The sequence below is a fragment of the Salmo salar genome, chromosome 10, assembly GCF_965601325.2.
Source record: "Salmo salar chromosome 10, fSalSal1, whole genome shotgun sequence".
In the NCBI taxonomy this organism is placed as follows: Eukaryota; Metazoa; Chordata; class Actinopteri; order Salmoniformes; family Salmonidae; genus Salmo; species Salmo salar.
The window spans coordinates 35,293,465-35,309,131 of NC_138300.1; the positions used below are offsets into that span (position 1 = coordinate 35,293,465).

The window sequence follows — 15,667 nt, forward strand, 5'->3', positions numbered from 1 at the left end:
CAAACTATAAGAACAAATAACCCCTTTACTGGTCAGGACGTGACAAAAGGGTACATTACTGTATATTTACAGTTTAACAGTAATTCTATAAAAACACACACAAAAAAAGTTATTTCTGACTTAAAGTTTTTGTTTTTATGGAATTACTGTTAAACTGTAAATATACATTAATGTACCCCTAAAATTGGCTATTTGGAACATTTATACAATATGTTTCAGTCATCTTAACACACTTTAAATCAGATTTTTTTTTTTTTTTACTGTAATTTTTGCCTGCTAAAGCAGAGAATGTTAATTAACAGTTTGTCACTCTTAAATGTAAATGTCTGTAATTTTTAGATTTTCAAATGTCCTTTGAATCTACAAAAATGTTCTGTCATTTTACGGTTAATGTTTGGCACCCTGCGCTGCCATGCTTTTGACTTAAAAAAAATACAATTTTAACAGTGCACAGCTTACAGCTTCTACTGTACAGGCTGTGCTCTTTTACAAGTTGAAGACTTACATTGTGCGTTTCTCTCTCAGGTATTAATCTAATGTGACATTGATCCCTCTGAATGTTCAATGTGCATGCCCCATCAGCAACAGAGGAATAGTTTTGAATTTTTAGACCCAGGAAGAAATATCCTTTTTATTGCAACGACTTCAAAGTCACCATACGTGACGTCGAAGTAAACAGCCCCTATGCCAGCGTCAAGTCAAAAGCCAGCTTCACATTCAAAGGAGCGCAGATCAACTTTCCTAATTGAGCTGCTTAATTTGTGTGATAGAGAGCAAGAGACGGCAAGCAAGAGAAGAGACAAAAGTGAGATGGAGTATTGGAATGGAGAACCGCTATGATCCTCTCTGAATAATGATCCCAATAGTGAAGATGCCACCAATACCACCAAAAAGGATCAAACACTCACCAAATAGAGAATGATTTACTTGGAATGGTTCACATAAACAATGTGATATGGATTCAGCATCATGGATTTAGGATAGAATTGCATGTAATAGTCACTGCAGCGTATCGCTATATCTCCAGGATAAGGAGCTAATTTTCATCACACAACAGGGTCATTACGGTATTACCCTCTCCCTTGTTCCGATCCCAGCCATAGGTCTTTAGCCTGGGCCACAAAATGAGGCTACTGTCACATAATGGAGGGAGCCTAACATATGTGGATTTAGTACCTGGCCTTTCTTCCTTACCAGAAGCAGGTGTGAATGTAATCACCTTCACTGTAAACAGCCATCATATTGGCCTGGTTTATAATTTATGGTGTTTGGCAGAGCGGGGTGGAGCTACACACCATGTTCACTGTTGATCCTCATTGTGTTTCTATTGTCACAACAAAGCAGACGAGCCAGGATCTCACACTCTGCGCAAGGACACATTACTGTAGCAGTGCCTGGAATATCTCACACATACAGTGCATTCGGAAAGTATTCAGACCCCTTGACTTTTTCCACATTTTGGTACGATACAGCCTTATTTGAAAAAAAGAAAAAGCCCTCAAGCTACACACAATAGCCCATATTGAAATGTTACCACATTCACATGAAAAAAAAAAAATAATATTACATTTACATAAGTATTCAGACCCTTTACTCAGTACTTTGTTGAAATACCTTAGGCAGTGATTCAGCCTCGAGTCATCTTGGGTACGACGCTACAAGCTTGGCACACCTGTATTTGGGGCGTTTCTGAGATTTTTCTCTGCAGATCCTCTCAAGCTCTGTTAGGTTGGATGGGGAGCATCACTGCACAGCTATTTTCAGGTCTCTCCAGAGATGTTTGATCAGGTTCAAGCCACTCCTGCGTTGTCTTGGCTGTGTGCTAGAGGCATCATTCTGTTGGAAAGTGAACCTTCACCCCAGTCTGAGGTCCTGAGCACTCTAGAGCAGGTTTTTATCAAGGATCTCTCTGCATTTTGCTCCGTTCACCTTTCCCTATCCTGACTAGTCTCCTGCCGCTGAAGAACATCCCCGCAGCATGATGCTGAGACCACCATGCTTCACTGTAGGGATGGTGCCAGGTTTCCTCCAGACGTGGCGCTTGGCATTCAGGCCAAATGTTTCAATCTTGGTTTCATCAGACCAGAGAATCTTGGTCTGAGAGTCCTTTAGGTGCCTTTTGGCAAACTCCAAGTGGGCTGTCATGTGCCTTTTACAGAGGACTGGCTTCTGTCTGGCCACTTTACCTTAAAGTGCTGTTTGGTGGAGTGCTGCAGAGATAGTTGTCCTTCTAGAAGGTTCTCCATTCTCCACAGAGGAACTCTGGCGCTCAGTCATCTCCCTGACCAAGGCACTTCTCCCCTGATTACTCAGTTTGGCCAGGTGGCCAGCTCTAGGAAGAGTCTTGGTGGCACCAAACATCCATTTTAAGAATGATGGACACCACTGTGTTCTTGGGGACATTCAATGCTGCAGAAATGTTTTGGTACCCTTCCCCAGATCTGTGCCTCGACATAATCCTGTCTTGGAGCGCTACAGACAATTCTTTCGACCTCATGGCTTGGTTTTTGCTCTGACATGCACTGTCAACTCTGGGACCATATATAGACAGGATTGTGCCTTTCCAAATCATGTCCAATCAATTGAATTTACCATAGGTGGACTCCAATCAAGCTGTATAAACATCTCAAGGATGATCAATGGAAAAATGATTCACCTGAGCTCAAAAGGGTCTGAATACTAATGTTAATTATTTTTCTAAATTTGTAAACATTTTGAAAAACCTGTTTTTGCTTTGTCATTGTGGGGTATTGTGTGTAGATTGATGAGGAACAAAAAACAATTTCATCCATTTGAGAATAAGGCTGTAACGTAATAAAATGTGGAAAAAGTCAAAGGGTCTGAATACTTAATGCGCAAGTTTGCTACAGGTGGAAAATAATCCAGAAGCAACATGAAATTCAAATTATGTGGATTCTAATTAATAGAGTTTTTTGTAGGGTTGATAAATGTTTTGTTAGGACAAATCAAGTCTGACATTTTAAAGTGGAAATTACAAACTTTAGAAGCCTATTTAAACCTTGAATACACTACAAGTTTGCATTTCTCAGCAACAAAAGTGATCAAATGAAGATCCTACATCTGTATAGCTTATTCACACACAGCACCAGACTGCCATCAACACTCCTCACCTCTTCACTCGGCTGCCCCTGAGAGTTCTGTCACCACCGACACACAGCATAGGCTCTGGAACAGACATTACCATGGACCTCTGCTACACACACGCACGCACACACACAGTCGCTATGGCAGAGGTGACACCACGGACCTCTGCCCCATATAACTTCCCCATCACACACACACACACACACTTGTCAGGAACCATAAGCCCTGTGCTCTATGAGCTCCTCGTCACGACTCCCCGAGCTACAGGGACACGCTACTGTGACTGTCCTGAGGCATCACTCAACCTTTGGCTGGGGGAGAAGAGAGGTTATGCTGAGTCTATATATTAACCATTTGAAGCAGTTTATGTTCTATGTGACTGGAAAATGGATTTGTGTGGCTATGTTTTGTGATTTTTAGGAGACTGAAAATAATTTCCCTCTTGGAGGACTAATCTATAGGCAATGAGAACTGTCTGTTGCCTTAGGATGGCTCTGAAAATAAACCAGTGGCATACAGAGTTATAGTTACCAGCCATTAAACGACACTATTGTATGAATCAATCTTGTAGGCGTTGATCAAGACGCGTCTCCAGAACAAACATGTTTTTGTCGGTAGCGAACCGTGGCTATTGGACCTAGGCCTTCAGAGAGAAAAAATAAATAAAAATCTTCCAAAACTTTGTATCAAACTCAAAAATCGAGACAAATTACAGTCATAACATCACTATATGCACCCAACATTATATATAGCTCTAATACAGAAAAGCAATGCTTTTGATGACATCATGAATTAATCAAACAGGGCTGCAACTCACACAGAGACATAACAGTACCGGCACAGAATAATGCGACCCGCAACAGCCACACTGCGCACCCAATTTATGGTAGCCCACACCATCACTATCACCAATATTGACAAAAGTCAGTGACACATCAAAGGATGTGACAGCTAGTCTCGTGGTCCTGAAAAGACAGCAACCGTAATACCTGCATAATCCATGTAGGAGCGCTCACTTTTTATAAAACATAGGCCTATATAGCACGGCCGATAGGAAGACAGCAGTCACTCAGCAAAATGATCAAATCATCCCATACACTGACATTTTTTTGCAAGTCAAAATTTGTTTGGTTGATTCCACTGTCAATCCAGAATTCTGCTCTAATACAGTTGAATGGCAAATGTATTGAGGGGGTTTGTTAATCTGGCAAGGGTTACCCCGGTGGGAGGAGTTTATACCAGGTGAAAAGTGATTGCACTCGTTTTGGATCCGGGCTGCCTCCCGGGTGTGAGCCAGGTGCCTCGCTCTGGCCGACAGCGAAGTCAGCTCAAAACTAAAGTGACATAATTAAGCATGTGTGATGAGTAGGAATCTGTGTTTTCACATGAAAAGTGATTGCTTTTGATAAAAATGCTTTAGATGCATTGCCAACGAAAACGAGTTTAAAAATTCTAACATTTATTTTTATGGCACAACATAACAGCTCAAAATAACTATCGCTTGCACAGGAGAAACGAGAGCTTATCTTACATATCATAGTCCTTAATAAGGGATGACATTCACTGAGGTGTTGAAATTCTAAGATACTATTGCCCTTTCTCTTCCAGAGTCACCAGGTGTAGCTCTGTGCTGAGAGTCACCAGCAGGGGGGAGTAAGGCACAGAGAGAGAGAGACAGAGAGAGAGAGAGACAGAGAGAGACAGACAGACAGAGACAGAGAGACAGACAGACAGAGACAGAGAGACAGACAGACAGAGACAGAGAGAGAGACAGACACAGAGACAGAGACAGAGACAGAGAGACAGAGACAGAGAGACAGACAGACAGAGACAGAGAGAGAGACAGACACAGAGACAGAGACAGAGACAGAGAGACAGAGAGACAGAGAGACAGAGAGACAGAGACACAGAGAGAGCGAGAGAGCGAGAGAGCGAGAGAGAGCTAACACTTTCACAGTCCTCTTGACTCCCTTTCCCTGGTTCTGACTGAACATGTCACTGAAGCACTGGAGAGAGAGCGAGAGAGAGAGCAGCGTTACATTCCCCATCTGTGCCTGGCCGTGTCACCTCAGCCGGCAGCCAAACGCCACTGTGTGTCAGTCAGGACCCTTTAGCTGGTATCATCCACTATGCTTTTCCAGCAATCCCATGCCCGACAACATCACACACAAACACACCAAGGACACACACATGCAAAATCACACACACGCCTTGCACGAAAATTGAAGAAAAAAAAAAAATCACAATAAACACTATAGGTATGGACAGGTGACAAAGAAGACAACACTCACTACAGCAAACAACCCCAGTATTCATCCACCTGACCTTGCCAGCAGTCAGTGCAGTATATGTTATTGATGAAGAACACTGGTTGTGAGCTGCGATATATTTGGCCACTCTGCCAGACTTTGCAAACCGCCTTGTCCTTCCTGTTCTTTTCAAACTAGAAATGCCAGCTGTAAGGCTAAACCCCGCTGCTTCGTAACACACACACACTGGCAATCTCACCTGTATCAATGTCATCTGTACAGGTATCTCTAAACCATAGTGTTGATCTTACTCTGAACCTTGCTACTCAACAAACTTTCGATGATCTCAACAGTCTCTCTAAACTCTGCAGCCATCTTTACTTAAGCCATGCAGACAGACTCACCTGTATATCTTGTACTTGGTGGTGAATCCTTGCTGGTAGCGCTCCGTAAAGTCAGAAAACTCCTGGGAGTGATGAAAGGGCCCTTTGTCAGACAGGAGCCAGGCGAAGGGCCCTGTGGCTTCGCTGGAGCCCCCTGCCCCTGTAGACGCCCCAGCTCCTGCCCCGGCCCTGCTGGCCACCGCCCCTACCACCCAGCACTGTAGGAGGCTTAGAGCTGTACACTCCCATAGAACCATCAGAGCCACCCGTCTAACAGTGATACACCAGCCGCTCATGCTTCCCCCGCACCCGACGACTCCTCATTCTCCCCAAACTTCTCTCCCCTTGTCCTGAACGATAGGAGGGAGACAGACAGAATGGTTAGATGTTAGAGAAGGGGATGAGTGTGTGAGTTTTGTAATTAGAGTAATAACCAGAGGCTAACATGCCACCAGTGTGTGTGTGTGTGTGTGAGAGAGATACTGTGCTTGTGTCATCACAGTGAAATACTGTAGGTACCAGGAGCTTGTCATTTCTTGACCTTCCATTAGCTAGGCAACCTGACTATTTTACAATAGGTCTTTTCCAAAAAAATATTATATCCTGAATTAACACTATGCGATTTAAATACTATAGTGCAGTGTGTATTGTATATTATGTATACGTTTTCCAATCAATAAACAACCAAATTAATATGATAATGTAAATAGTATTTTAAACACAGGTGTCAAATTGTCTACAATTAATATGCTATTGTATTTTTACACATTCGTGGTAGAACATTAGTAGAAAGCCATTTTACCTGATTCTGCTAACGGTGTGGTACTAAGCTTATCGGTGAAGTTATTGTTACAATTTCGCCCCAGCGGATCTTCTGAGTGGACCGTAAAGTTGTGATCAGCCCAATGCATTAGAGAACTCACATGTGAAGGAGACCCAACTGGATAAACCTCCGTTTACCGGGTCAGACGATCATACGCTATAAATCACGGCCACGGGAAGTTAAAAAATAGTGACTGAGCGACATCCACCTGAATGGCTGGAGCTCCCTCTTACCGCATCATACCTCCAGTGGGTAGGCTACACTCGATTATGTAAAATCCAAATGAAGGAGAAGGCAACAGCGCACCGGAAAGAGACGAACAAGGGCGCGCTGCTCATTCAGCTGGAGGAAAAATAATTGCCACCTTCCAGGTGAATTTTCTGTTGTTTTTTTCCGAGGGAAATTAAGTTGTTTATGATGTTCCTCGGAAGAAAAAACACAATGCAGAAATAGGTGGTTGCTTTCCCCTCAACGTCAAAAAAGCCAAATGATCCTCTTTTCTAACTGAGACGCACTTGGAGCACTGCGCACTCGAGTGCGATGCTCTCTTGTACTCCAGTCAGTGTGGTGGCATGTATCAGAGTGATATTTGCTGGTTTGCTCTCGAGCACGGTTAAAATGTCAAATTTATTCCCAAACCGAGCCCACCCCACTCCCCATTGGCTGAATGGAGATAAGAGAGGCAGGGTTTAGGTCTGGCTGTATAATGGGACGGATGGTCAAGAGATTACCTAGAGAATTGGCTCTTCACTTCTGTCAGAATAAATCAGGGGCCATTTGTCGAAAACAAATATTTGAGAGGCACAACATCTGACTATAGGCGACACATCTTATATCGGCTAAATGTTTGTCATATGTTATTGGGCTATGCTGATTGTAATGTTGTCTCAGCCCTTGAAAGCTTGAAAGACACCATTCGTTTATTTTACAAAAGATGTGGAGTTTCAGATCCAAGTTACTCTTGAAGGGAGGAAAATACCTTGCAGGACAAAACAATTACATAACAAATCATCAATTTGGCTTGGGCCATTAAGGTTACATGCTCCATGCAAAAGACCAAAAATAACAAATATATATTTTTTTTACATTTTAGTCATTTAACAGACGTTCTTATACAGAGCGGTTTACAGTAGTGAGTGCATACAGTAGTGAGGGCTTCCAAGACGGTCTTGTGATCTGTGGTGATTTGCGAAAAAGGCGTCATTTCCGGTCACAACTTGTAGACTTGTTTATTGATCTAGGTTAGGCAAAACTTAACATGGCGGTGTTCGCCTTAGCGATCTGACTGGAACAAAGACCTCCTCCATTCCTGTCATTATTGAAAGAGATTGTGATATCTCACATCTCAAAATAGGGCTACTTAATGTTAGATCCCTCACTTCCAAGGCAGTTATAGTCAATTAACTAATCACTGATCATAATCTTGATGTGATTGGCCTGACTGAAACATGGCTTAAGCCTGATGATTTTACTGTGTTAAATGAGGCCTCACCTCTTGGTTACACTAGTGACCATATCCCCTGCACATCCCGCAAAGGCGGAGATGTTGTTAACATTTACGATAACACATTTCAATTTACAAAAAAGAAACAACTGCGTTTTCGAATTTTGAGCTTCTAGTCATGAAATCTATACTCAATCACTTTTTATAGCTTCTGTTTACAGGCCTCCTGGGCCATATACAGCGTTCCTCAATGAGTTCCCTGAATTCCTGTCGTACCTTGTAGTCATGGCAGATAATATAAAACATTTTGGTGAGTTTAATTTTCACATGGAAAAGTCCACAGACCCACTCCAAAAGGCTTTCGGAGCCATCATCGACTCAGTGGGTTTTGTCCAAAATGTCTTCGGACCTACTCACTGCCACAGTCATAGCCTGGACCTACTTTTGTCCCGTGGAATAAATGTTGTGGATCTTAATGTTTTTCCTCATAATCCTGGACCACCATTTTATTACGTTTGCAATCGCAACAAATAATCTGCTCAGACCCCAACCAAGGATCATCAAATGCTGTGCTATAAATTTGCGGACAACCCAAAGATTCCTAGATGCCCTTCCAGACTCCCTCCACCTACCCAAGGATGTCAGAGTACAAAAATTGGTTAACCACCTAATTGAGGATCTCAATTTAACCTTGCGTAATACCATAGATGCAGTTGCACCACTAAAAACAAACAACATTTGTCATAAGAAACTAGCTCCCTGGTATATAGAAAATACCCGAGCTCTGAAGCAAGCTTCCAGAAAATTGGATCGGAAATGGCGCTACACCAAACTGGAGGTCTTCCGACTAGCTTGGAAAGACAGTACTGTGCAATATCGAAGAGCCCTCACTGCTGCTCGATCATCCTATTTTTCCAACTTAATTGAGGAAAATAAGAACAATCCAAAATGTATTTTTGATACTGTCGCAAAGCTAAGTAAAAAGCAGCATTCCCCAAGAGAGGATGGCTTTCACTTCAGCAGTAATAAATTCATGAACTTCTTTGAGGAAAAGATCATGATCATTAGAAAGAAAATTACGGACTACTCTATAAATCAGCGTATTCCTCCAAAGCTCATTTGTCCTGAGTCTGCACAACTCTGCCAGGACCTAGGATCAAGGGAGACACTCAAGTTTATTAATACTGTATCTCTTGACACATTGATGAAAATAATCATGGCCTCTTAACCTTCAAGCTGCATACTGGACCCTATTCCAACTAAACTACTGAAAGAGCTGCTTCCTGCCCTCCTATTTTGAACATAATAAATGTCTCTCTATCCACCAGATGTGTACCAAACTCACTAAAAGTGGCAGTAATAAAGCCTCTCTTGAAAAAGCCAAACCTTGACCCAGAAAATATAAAAAACTATCAGCCTATATCGAATCTCCCATTCCTATCAAAAATGTTTGAAAAAGCTGTTGCGCAGCAACTCACTGCCTTCCTGAAGACAAACAATGTATACGAAACGCTTCAGTCTGGTTTTAGACCCCATCATAGCACTGCACTTGTGAATGGAGTAAAACACCTTTTAATGGCGTCAGACCGAGGATCTGCAGCTGTCCTCATGCTCCTATACCTTAGTGCTGCTTTTGATACCATCGATCACCACATTCTTTTGGAGAGATTGGAAACCCAAATTGGTCTACACAGACAAGTTCTGGCCTGGTTTAGATCTTAACCTGTTGGGGCTAGGGGGCAGTATTTGCACGGCCGGATAAAAAACGCACCCGATTTAAACTGGTTACTACTCTTGCCCAGGTTAATACTCTTGCCCAGTGGAATCGCGTGGCGCGAAATACAAATACCTCAAAAATGCTATAACTTCAATTTCTCAAACATATGACGATTTTACACCATTTTAAAAACAAGACTCTCGTTAATCTAACCACATTGTCCGATTTCAAAAAGGCTTTACAGCGAAAGCAAAACATTAGATTATGTCAGGAGAGTACCCTGCCAAAAATAATCACACAGCCATTTTCAAAGCAAGCATATATGTCACAAAAACCAAAACCACAGCTAAATGCAGCACTAACCTTTGATGATCTTCATCAGATGACACTCCTAGGACATTATGTTATACAATACATGGATGTTTTGTTCAATCAAGTTTATATTTATATCAAAAACCAGCTTTTTACATTAGCATGTGATGTTCAGAACTAGCATACCCACCGCAAACTTCCGGGGAATTTACTAAATTACTCATGATTAACCTGTTAGGGCTAGGGGGCAGTATTGACACGGCTGGATAAAAAAGGTACCCGATTTAATCTGGTTACTACTCCTGCCCAGTTACTAGAATATGCATATAATTATTGGCTTTGGATAGAAAACACCCTAAAGTTTCTAAAACTGTTTGAATGGTGTCTGTGAGTATAACAGAACTCATATGGCAGGCCAAAACCTGAGAAGATTCCATGCAGGAAGTGGCCTGTCTGACAATTTCTTGCCCTTCTTGATTATCTCTATCCATTACAGAGGATCTCTGCTGTTACGTGACACGAATTGCGCCATGCTCGTGACCCTTATTTACACTTCGGATAGTGTCTTGAACGCACGAACAATACGCCGCTATTTGGATAAAACTATGGATTATTTGGGACCAAACCAACATAAAGGTTAGTGCTGCATTTAGCTGTCTTCTGGGTTTTTGTGACATTATATGCTAGCTTGAAAAATGGGTGTCTGATTATTTCTGGCTGGGTACTCTGCTGACATAATCTAATGTTTTGCTTTCGTTGTAAAGCCTTTTTGAAGTCGGACAGTGTGGTTAGATTAACGAGAGTCTTGTCTTTAAAATGGTGTAAAATAGTCATATGTTTGAGAAATTGAAGTAATAGCATTTCTAAGGTATTTGAAAATCGCGCCACGGGATTACACTGGCTGTTGCGTAGGTGGGACGTCCCACCTAGCCCAGAGAGGTTAACGTTCACAAAATACATAACAATTATTTTAAGAATTATAGATACAGAACTCCTTTATGCAATCGCGGTGTCAGATTTTAAAATAGCTTTTCGGCGAAAGCACATTTTGCAATATTCTGAGTAGATAGCCCGGCCATCACGGCTAGCTAATTTGACACCCACCAAGTTTGGCCCTCACCAAACTCAGATTTACTGTACGAAAAATTTGATTACCTGTGCTGTTCTTTGTCAGAATGCACTCCCAGGACTTCTACTTCAACAACAAATGTTGTTTTGGTTCCAAATAATCCATAGTTATATCCAAATAGCTCCGTTTTGTTCGTGCGTTCAAGTCACTATCCGAAGGGGGATGCACGAGCGCATTTCGTGACAAAAAAATTCAAAATATTCCATTACCGTATTTGAAGCATGTCAAACGCTGTTTAAAATCTATTTTTGTGCTATTTTTCTCGTACAATAGCGATAATATTCCAACCGGGCGACGTTGTATTCATTCAAAGGCTGAAAGAAAAAAATTGAGAATTCTCATGAACGCGCATCTCCAGTGTCACTGTTCCCAGCCTGACCACTCACAAATTATCCTGCTGTTCTTCGCCCAGAGACAGGAGACACATCATTCCACTTTCTGGAGACTTCTGAGATCCAATGGTAGCCTTAGAAAATGTCACGTTACAGCAGAGATGCTGTATTTTCGATAGAGATGCAACAGAAGGATAACAAATTGTCAGACAGGGCACTTCCTGTATGGAATCTTCTCAGATTTTGGCCTGCCATATGAGTTCTGTTATACTCACAGACACCATTCAAACAGTTTTAGAAACTTTAGAGTGTTTTCTATCCAAATCTACTAATTATATGCATATTCTCGATTCTGGGCAAGAGTAGTAACCAGTTTAAATCGGGTATGTTTTTTATCCAGCCGTGCAAATACTGCCCCCTAGCCCCAACAGGTTAAGGTCCTGGAGTGGCCAAGCCAGTCTCCAGACCTTATTCCCATAGAAAATCTGTGGAGGGAGCTGAAGGTTCGAGTTTGCCAAACGTCAGCCTCGAAACCTTAATGACTTGGAGAAGATCTGCAAAGAGGAGTGGGACAAAATCCCTCCTGAGATGTGTGCAAACCTGGTGGCCAACTAGAAGAAACGTCTGACCTCTGTGATTGCCAACAAGGGTTTTGCCACCAAGTACTAAGTCATGTTTTGCAGAGGGGTCAAATACTTATTTCCCTCATTAAAATGCAAATCAATTTATAACATTTTTGACATGCATTTTTCTGGATTTTGTTGTTGTTATTCTGCCTCTCACTGTTCACATAAAACTACCAAGTAAATTATTGACTGATCTTTTCTTTGTCAGTGGACAAACGTACAAAATCAGCAGGGGATCAAATACTTTTTTCCCTCACTGTACTCTATGGTCAATGACGCAGGCCTCCTTACTGTCCCTAGAATTTCTAAGCAAACAGCTGGAGGCAGGGCTTTCTCCTATAGAGCTCCATTTTTATGGAATGGTCTGCCTATCCATGTGAGAGACATAGACTCGGTCTCAACCTTTAAGTCTTTATTGAAGACTCATCTCTTCTGTAGGTTCTATGATTGAGTGTAGTCTGGCCCAGGAGTGTGAAGGTGAACGGAAAGGCACTACTGCCTTACTGTCTCTGCCTGGCCGGTTCCCCCTCTCCACTGGGATTCTCTGCCTCAAACCTTATTACAGGGGCTGAGTCACTGGCTTACTGGTGCTCTTCCATGCCGTCCTTGGGAGGGGTGCATCATTTAAGTGGGTTGAGTCACTGATGTGATCTCCCTTTCCGGGTTAGCGCCTCCCCTTGGATTTGTGCCGTGGGGGAGATCTTCTTGGGCTATACTCGGCCTTGTCTCAGGATGGTAAGTTGGTGGTCAAAGATATCCCTCTAGTGGTGTGGGGGCTGTGCTTTGGCAAAGTGGGTGTGGTTATATCCTGCCTGTTTGGCCTTGTCCGGGGTATCGTCTCCCGACTCCTCCTGTCTCAGCCTCCAGCATTTATGCTGCAATAGTTTATGTGTCGGGGGGCTAGGGTCAGTCTGTTATATCTGGAGTATTTCTCCTGTCTTATCCGGTGTCCTGTGTGAATTTTAAGTATGCTCTCTCTAATTCTTTCTTTCTCTCTCTCAAAAGACCTGAGCCCTAGGACCATGCCTCAGCACTACCTGGCCTGATGACTCCTTGCTGTCCCCAGTCCACCTGGTCGTGCTGCTGCTCCAGTTTCAACTGTTCTGCCTGCGGCTATGGAACCCTGACCTGTTCACCGGACGTGCTACCTGTCCCAGACCTGCTGTTTTCAACTCTCTAGAGACAGCAGGAGCGGTATAGATACTCTGAATGATCAGCTATGAAAAGCCAACTGACATTTACTCCTGAGGTGCTGCCCTGTCATCTATGAACATTTGAACATCTTGGCCATGTTCTGTTATAATCTCCACCCGGCACAGCCAGAAGAGGACTGGCCACCCCTCATAGCCTGGTTCCTCTCTAGGTTTCTTCCTAGGTTCCAGCCTTTCTAGGGAGTTTTTCCTAGCCACCGTGCTTCTACACTTGCATTGCTTGCTGATTGGGGTTTTAGGCTGGGTTTCTGTATAGCACTTTGTGACATCAGCTGACGTAAGAAGGGCTTTATGAATACATTTGATTGATTGATTGATACATTTTTATACTTCTTGTACCGGTCAATGTGGAAATGAAGCACAACCCTGGCGTTGCATGCGCCTTGCTATACCAACTGAGCCACATGGGAACTAACATATCAAGTTACAATAAATTAATCAGACAATTATAATGAAACTTCAAACACTAAAATTCCAACCTGTTCTGAAAATATAATTGTTTGTTGGCGCAAAAATTAGTCTGTCCAAACAGGAAGTGGCAAACCTCGGTTTCGAGATTACAAGGACATTAGCAGAGGAGGTCCCAGGGTTCAATCCAGGGGAGAATGACTGCTCCTTCTCATTGAATCAATGTAAATTCAAGGCCAAATGCAGTAAGGCTATTATTTAATGTTTCATCAAATATCGTTTTAATATATTTTTGGGATACCTATAGGGGTCATACATTTTTTTTATAAAATAGATAAATTAGTATGACCATTTTAAAACAATTTCATATGTTAGCTTAGTAACCAGCCCTGGCCTTTTGACCGTCACAGAGAAAGGAACATTTACAATCTTGGTGGTCAATCTTCGTGTAAATAAAAACATTTTTGAAGCCATTCATGGTACCAATAACTGCTTCTAATACACCAGATGTATGTTCTTGAACCGATTTTTAAAAAAATCACACACTGAAGAAGTTATACGGATAATTTAGTTGCTAATGGCAGCCTGCAGTAACCCTGTCGGCCTTCAACTTGAGTTTCTCAATAAGAGGTGCCAGCACTGAGCTAGTCTGCAACGTCACTTCCTGGAATAGCTCAAACTGTGCATGAGACGCCATCTTAAAACCTGTTGGGGCTACAGGTTAGCAATGAACCCCGAGTCGGGATTGCTAACAAGGCTGGAAATTCAAAACATCAAAAATCTAATAATTTCAATTTCTCAAACAATCAACTATTTTACACAATTTAAATGATAAACATCTCCTTAATCTAACCACATTGTTCGATTTTCAAAGAGGCTTTACGGCAAAAGCATAAAGTTAGATTATGTTAGGACAGTACATAGCCACAAAAGTACAAACATCCATTTTCAATTCAAGGTCAGGCGTCACCAAAAGCAGAAACCAGCTAGAATTATGCACTAACTTTTGTCAATCTCCATCAGATGACACTCCTAGGACATTATGTTATACAATACATGCATTTTTTGTTCCATCAAGTTCATATTTATATCCAAAAACAGCATTTTACAGTAGCGTGAAATTCAGATTTTTTTCTTCTCTGAAATGCTTCCGGTGAACATAACAAAATTACTATTCGAAAACATTGGTAAATTATAATATTGTCATTCAAAGAATAATATATTATCATCTCGTAATTGCTACCGAATGGCCAGATCTCAAAATAACTTTACTGGGAAATCACATTTTGCAATAAACGGGGTGCTATGCTAAGAACAACAGGCTATGCTATACAGTTAGCATCATCTAAAATCGATAATAACATTGTAAATATCCCCTTACCTTTGATTATCTCCATCAGAAGGCAGGCATCCCAGGTCCGGAAGGCATCCCAGGTCCAGAACAAATGTGGTTTCTTTTGACAAAGTTCATAATTTATGTCCAAATAACACCAAGTACTTAGCGTTCATTATGCTCCCACAAAACGTGGTGGGGGGAGTGTAAAATCACGCCGAAAAGCTAAAAAAACCTAGTAAATAATCTATTTACGTCCGTTCAAACATGTCAAATGTTGTTAAACATTAATCTTTTGGTCCATTTTTAACGTTAAACATCAGTAATATTTTCACACAACCTATCCTATGTCTAGATAAACAATGATGAAAACTCACGCTTCTCAGATTTATGCGCAGGCGCAAAAAAATGAAGTGATGACATGTCAACTTCCTTGGATTCTAATTTGCTCTCTGTTTATCATAGACGCTTCAAACAACTTTATAAAGATCGTTGACATCTAGTGGAAGCCGTAGGTGTTGCGAAATGAATCCTTTCTCACTATGGTATCTATAAAACAATGACACTAAATAGTACAGTCACAAAATTCACATTT

The 15,667-nt window shown here is 41.8% G+C and overlaps 1 protein-coding gene across 1 annotated transcript in view; it reads right to left on the reverse strand.

Moving 5' to 3' along the window:
* Nucleotides 1-7,144, reverse strand: part of LOC106560298 (BMP/retinoic acid-inducible neural-specific protein 3) — a 54,746-nt gene extending 47,602 nt beyond the window's left edge. The window contains exons 1-2 of the mRNA XM_014123051.3: nt 6,540-7,144; nt 5,759-6,087 (exon numbers count right to left, since the gene is read on the reverse strand). Of these exons, the coding sequence (XP_013978526.2) occupies nt 5,759-6,033 (275 nt within the window). The 5' untranslated portion in view covers nt 6,034-6,087; nt 6,540-7,144. The remainder of the gene's footprint in view (nt 1-5,758; nt 6,088-6,539) is intronic.
* Between the last annotated feature and the right edge of the window lie 8,523 nt (nt 7,145-15,667).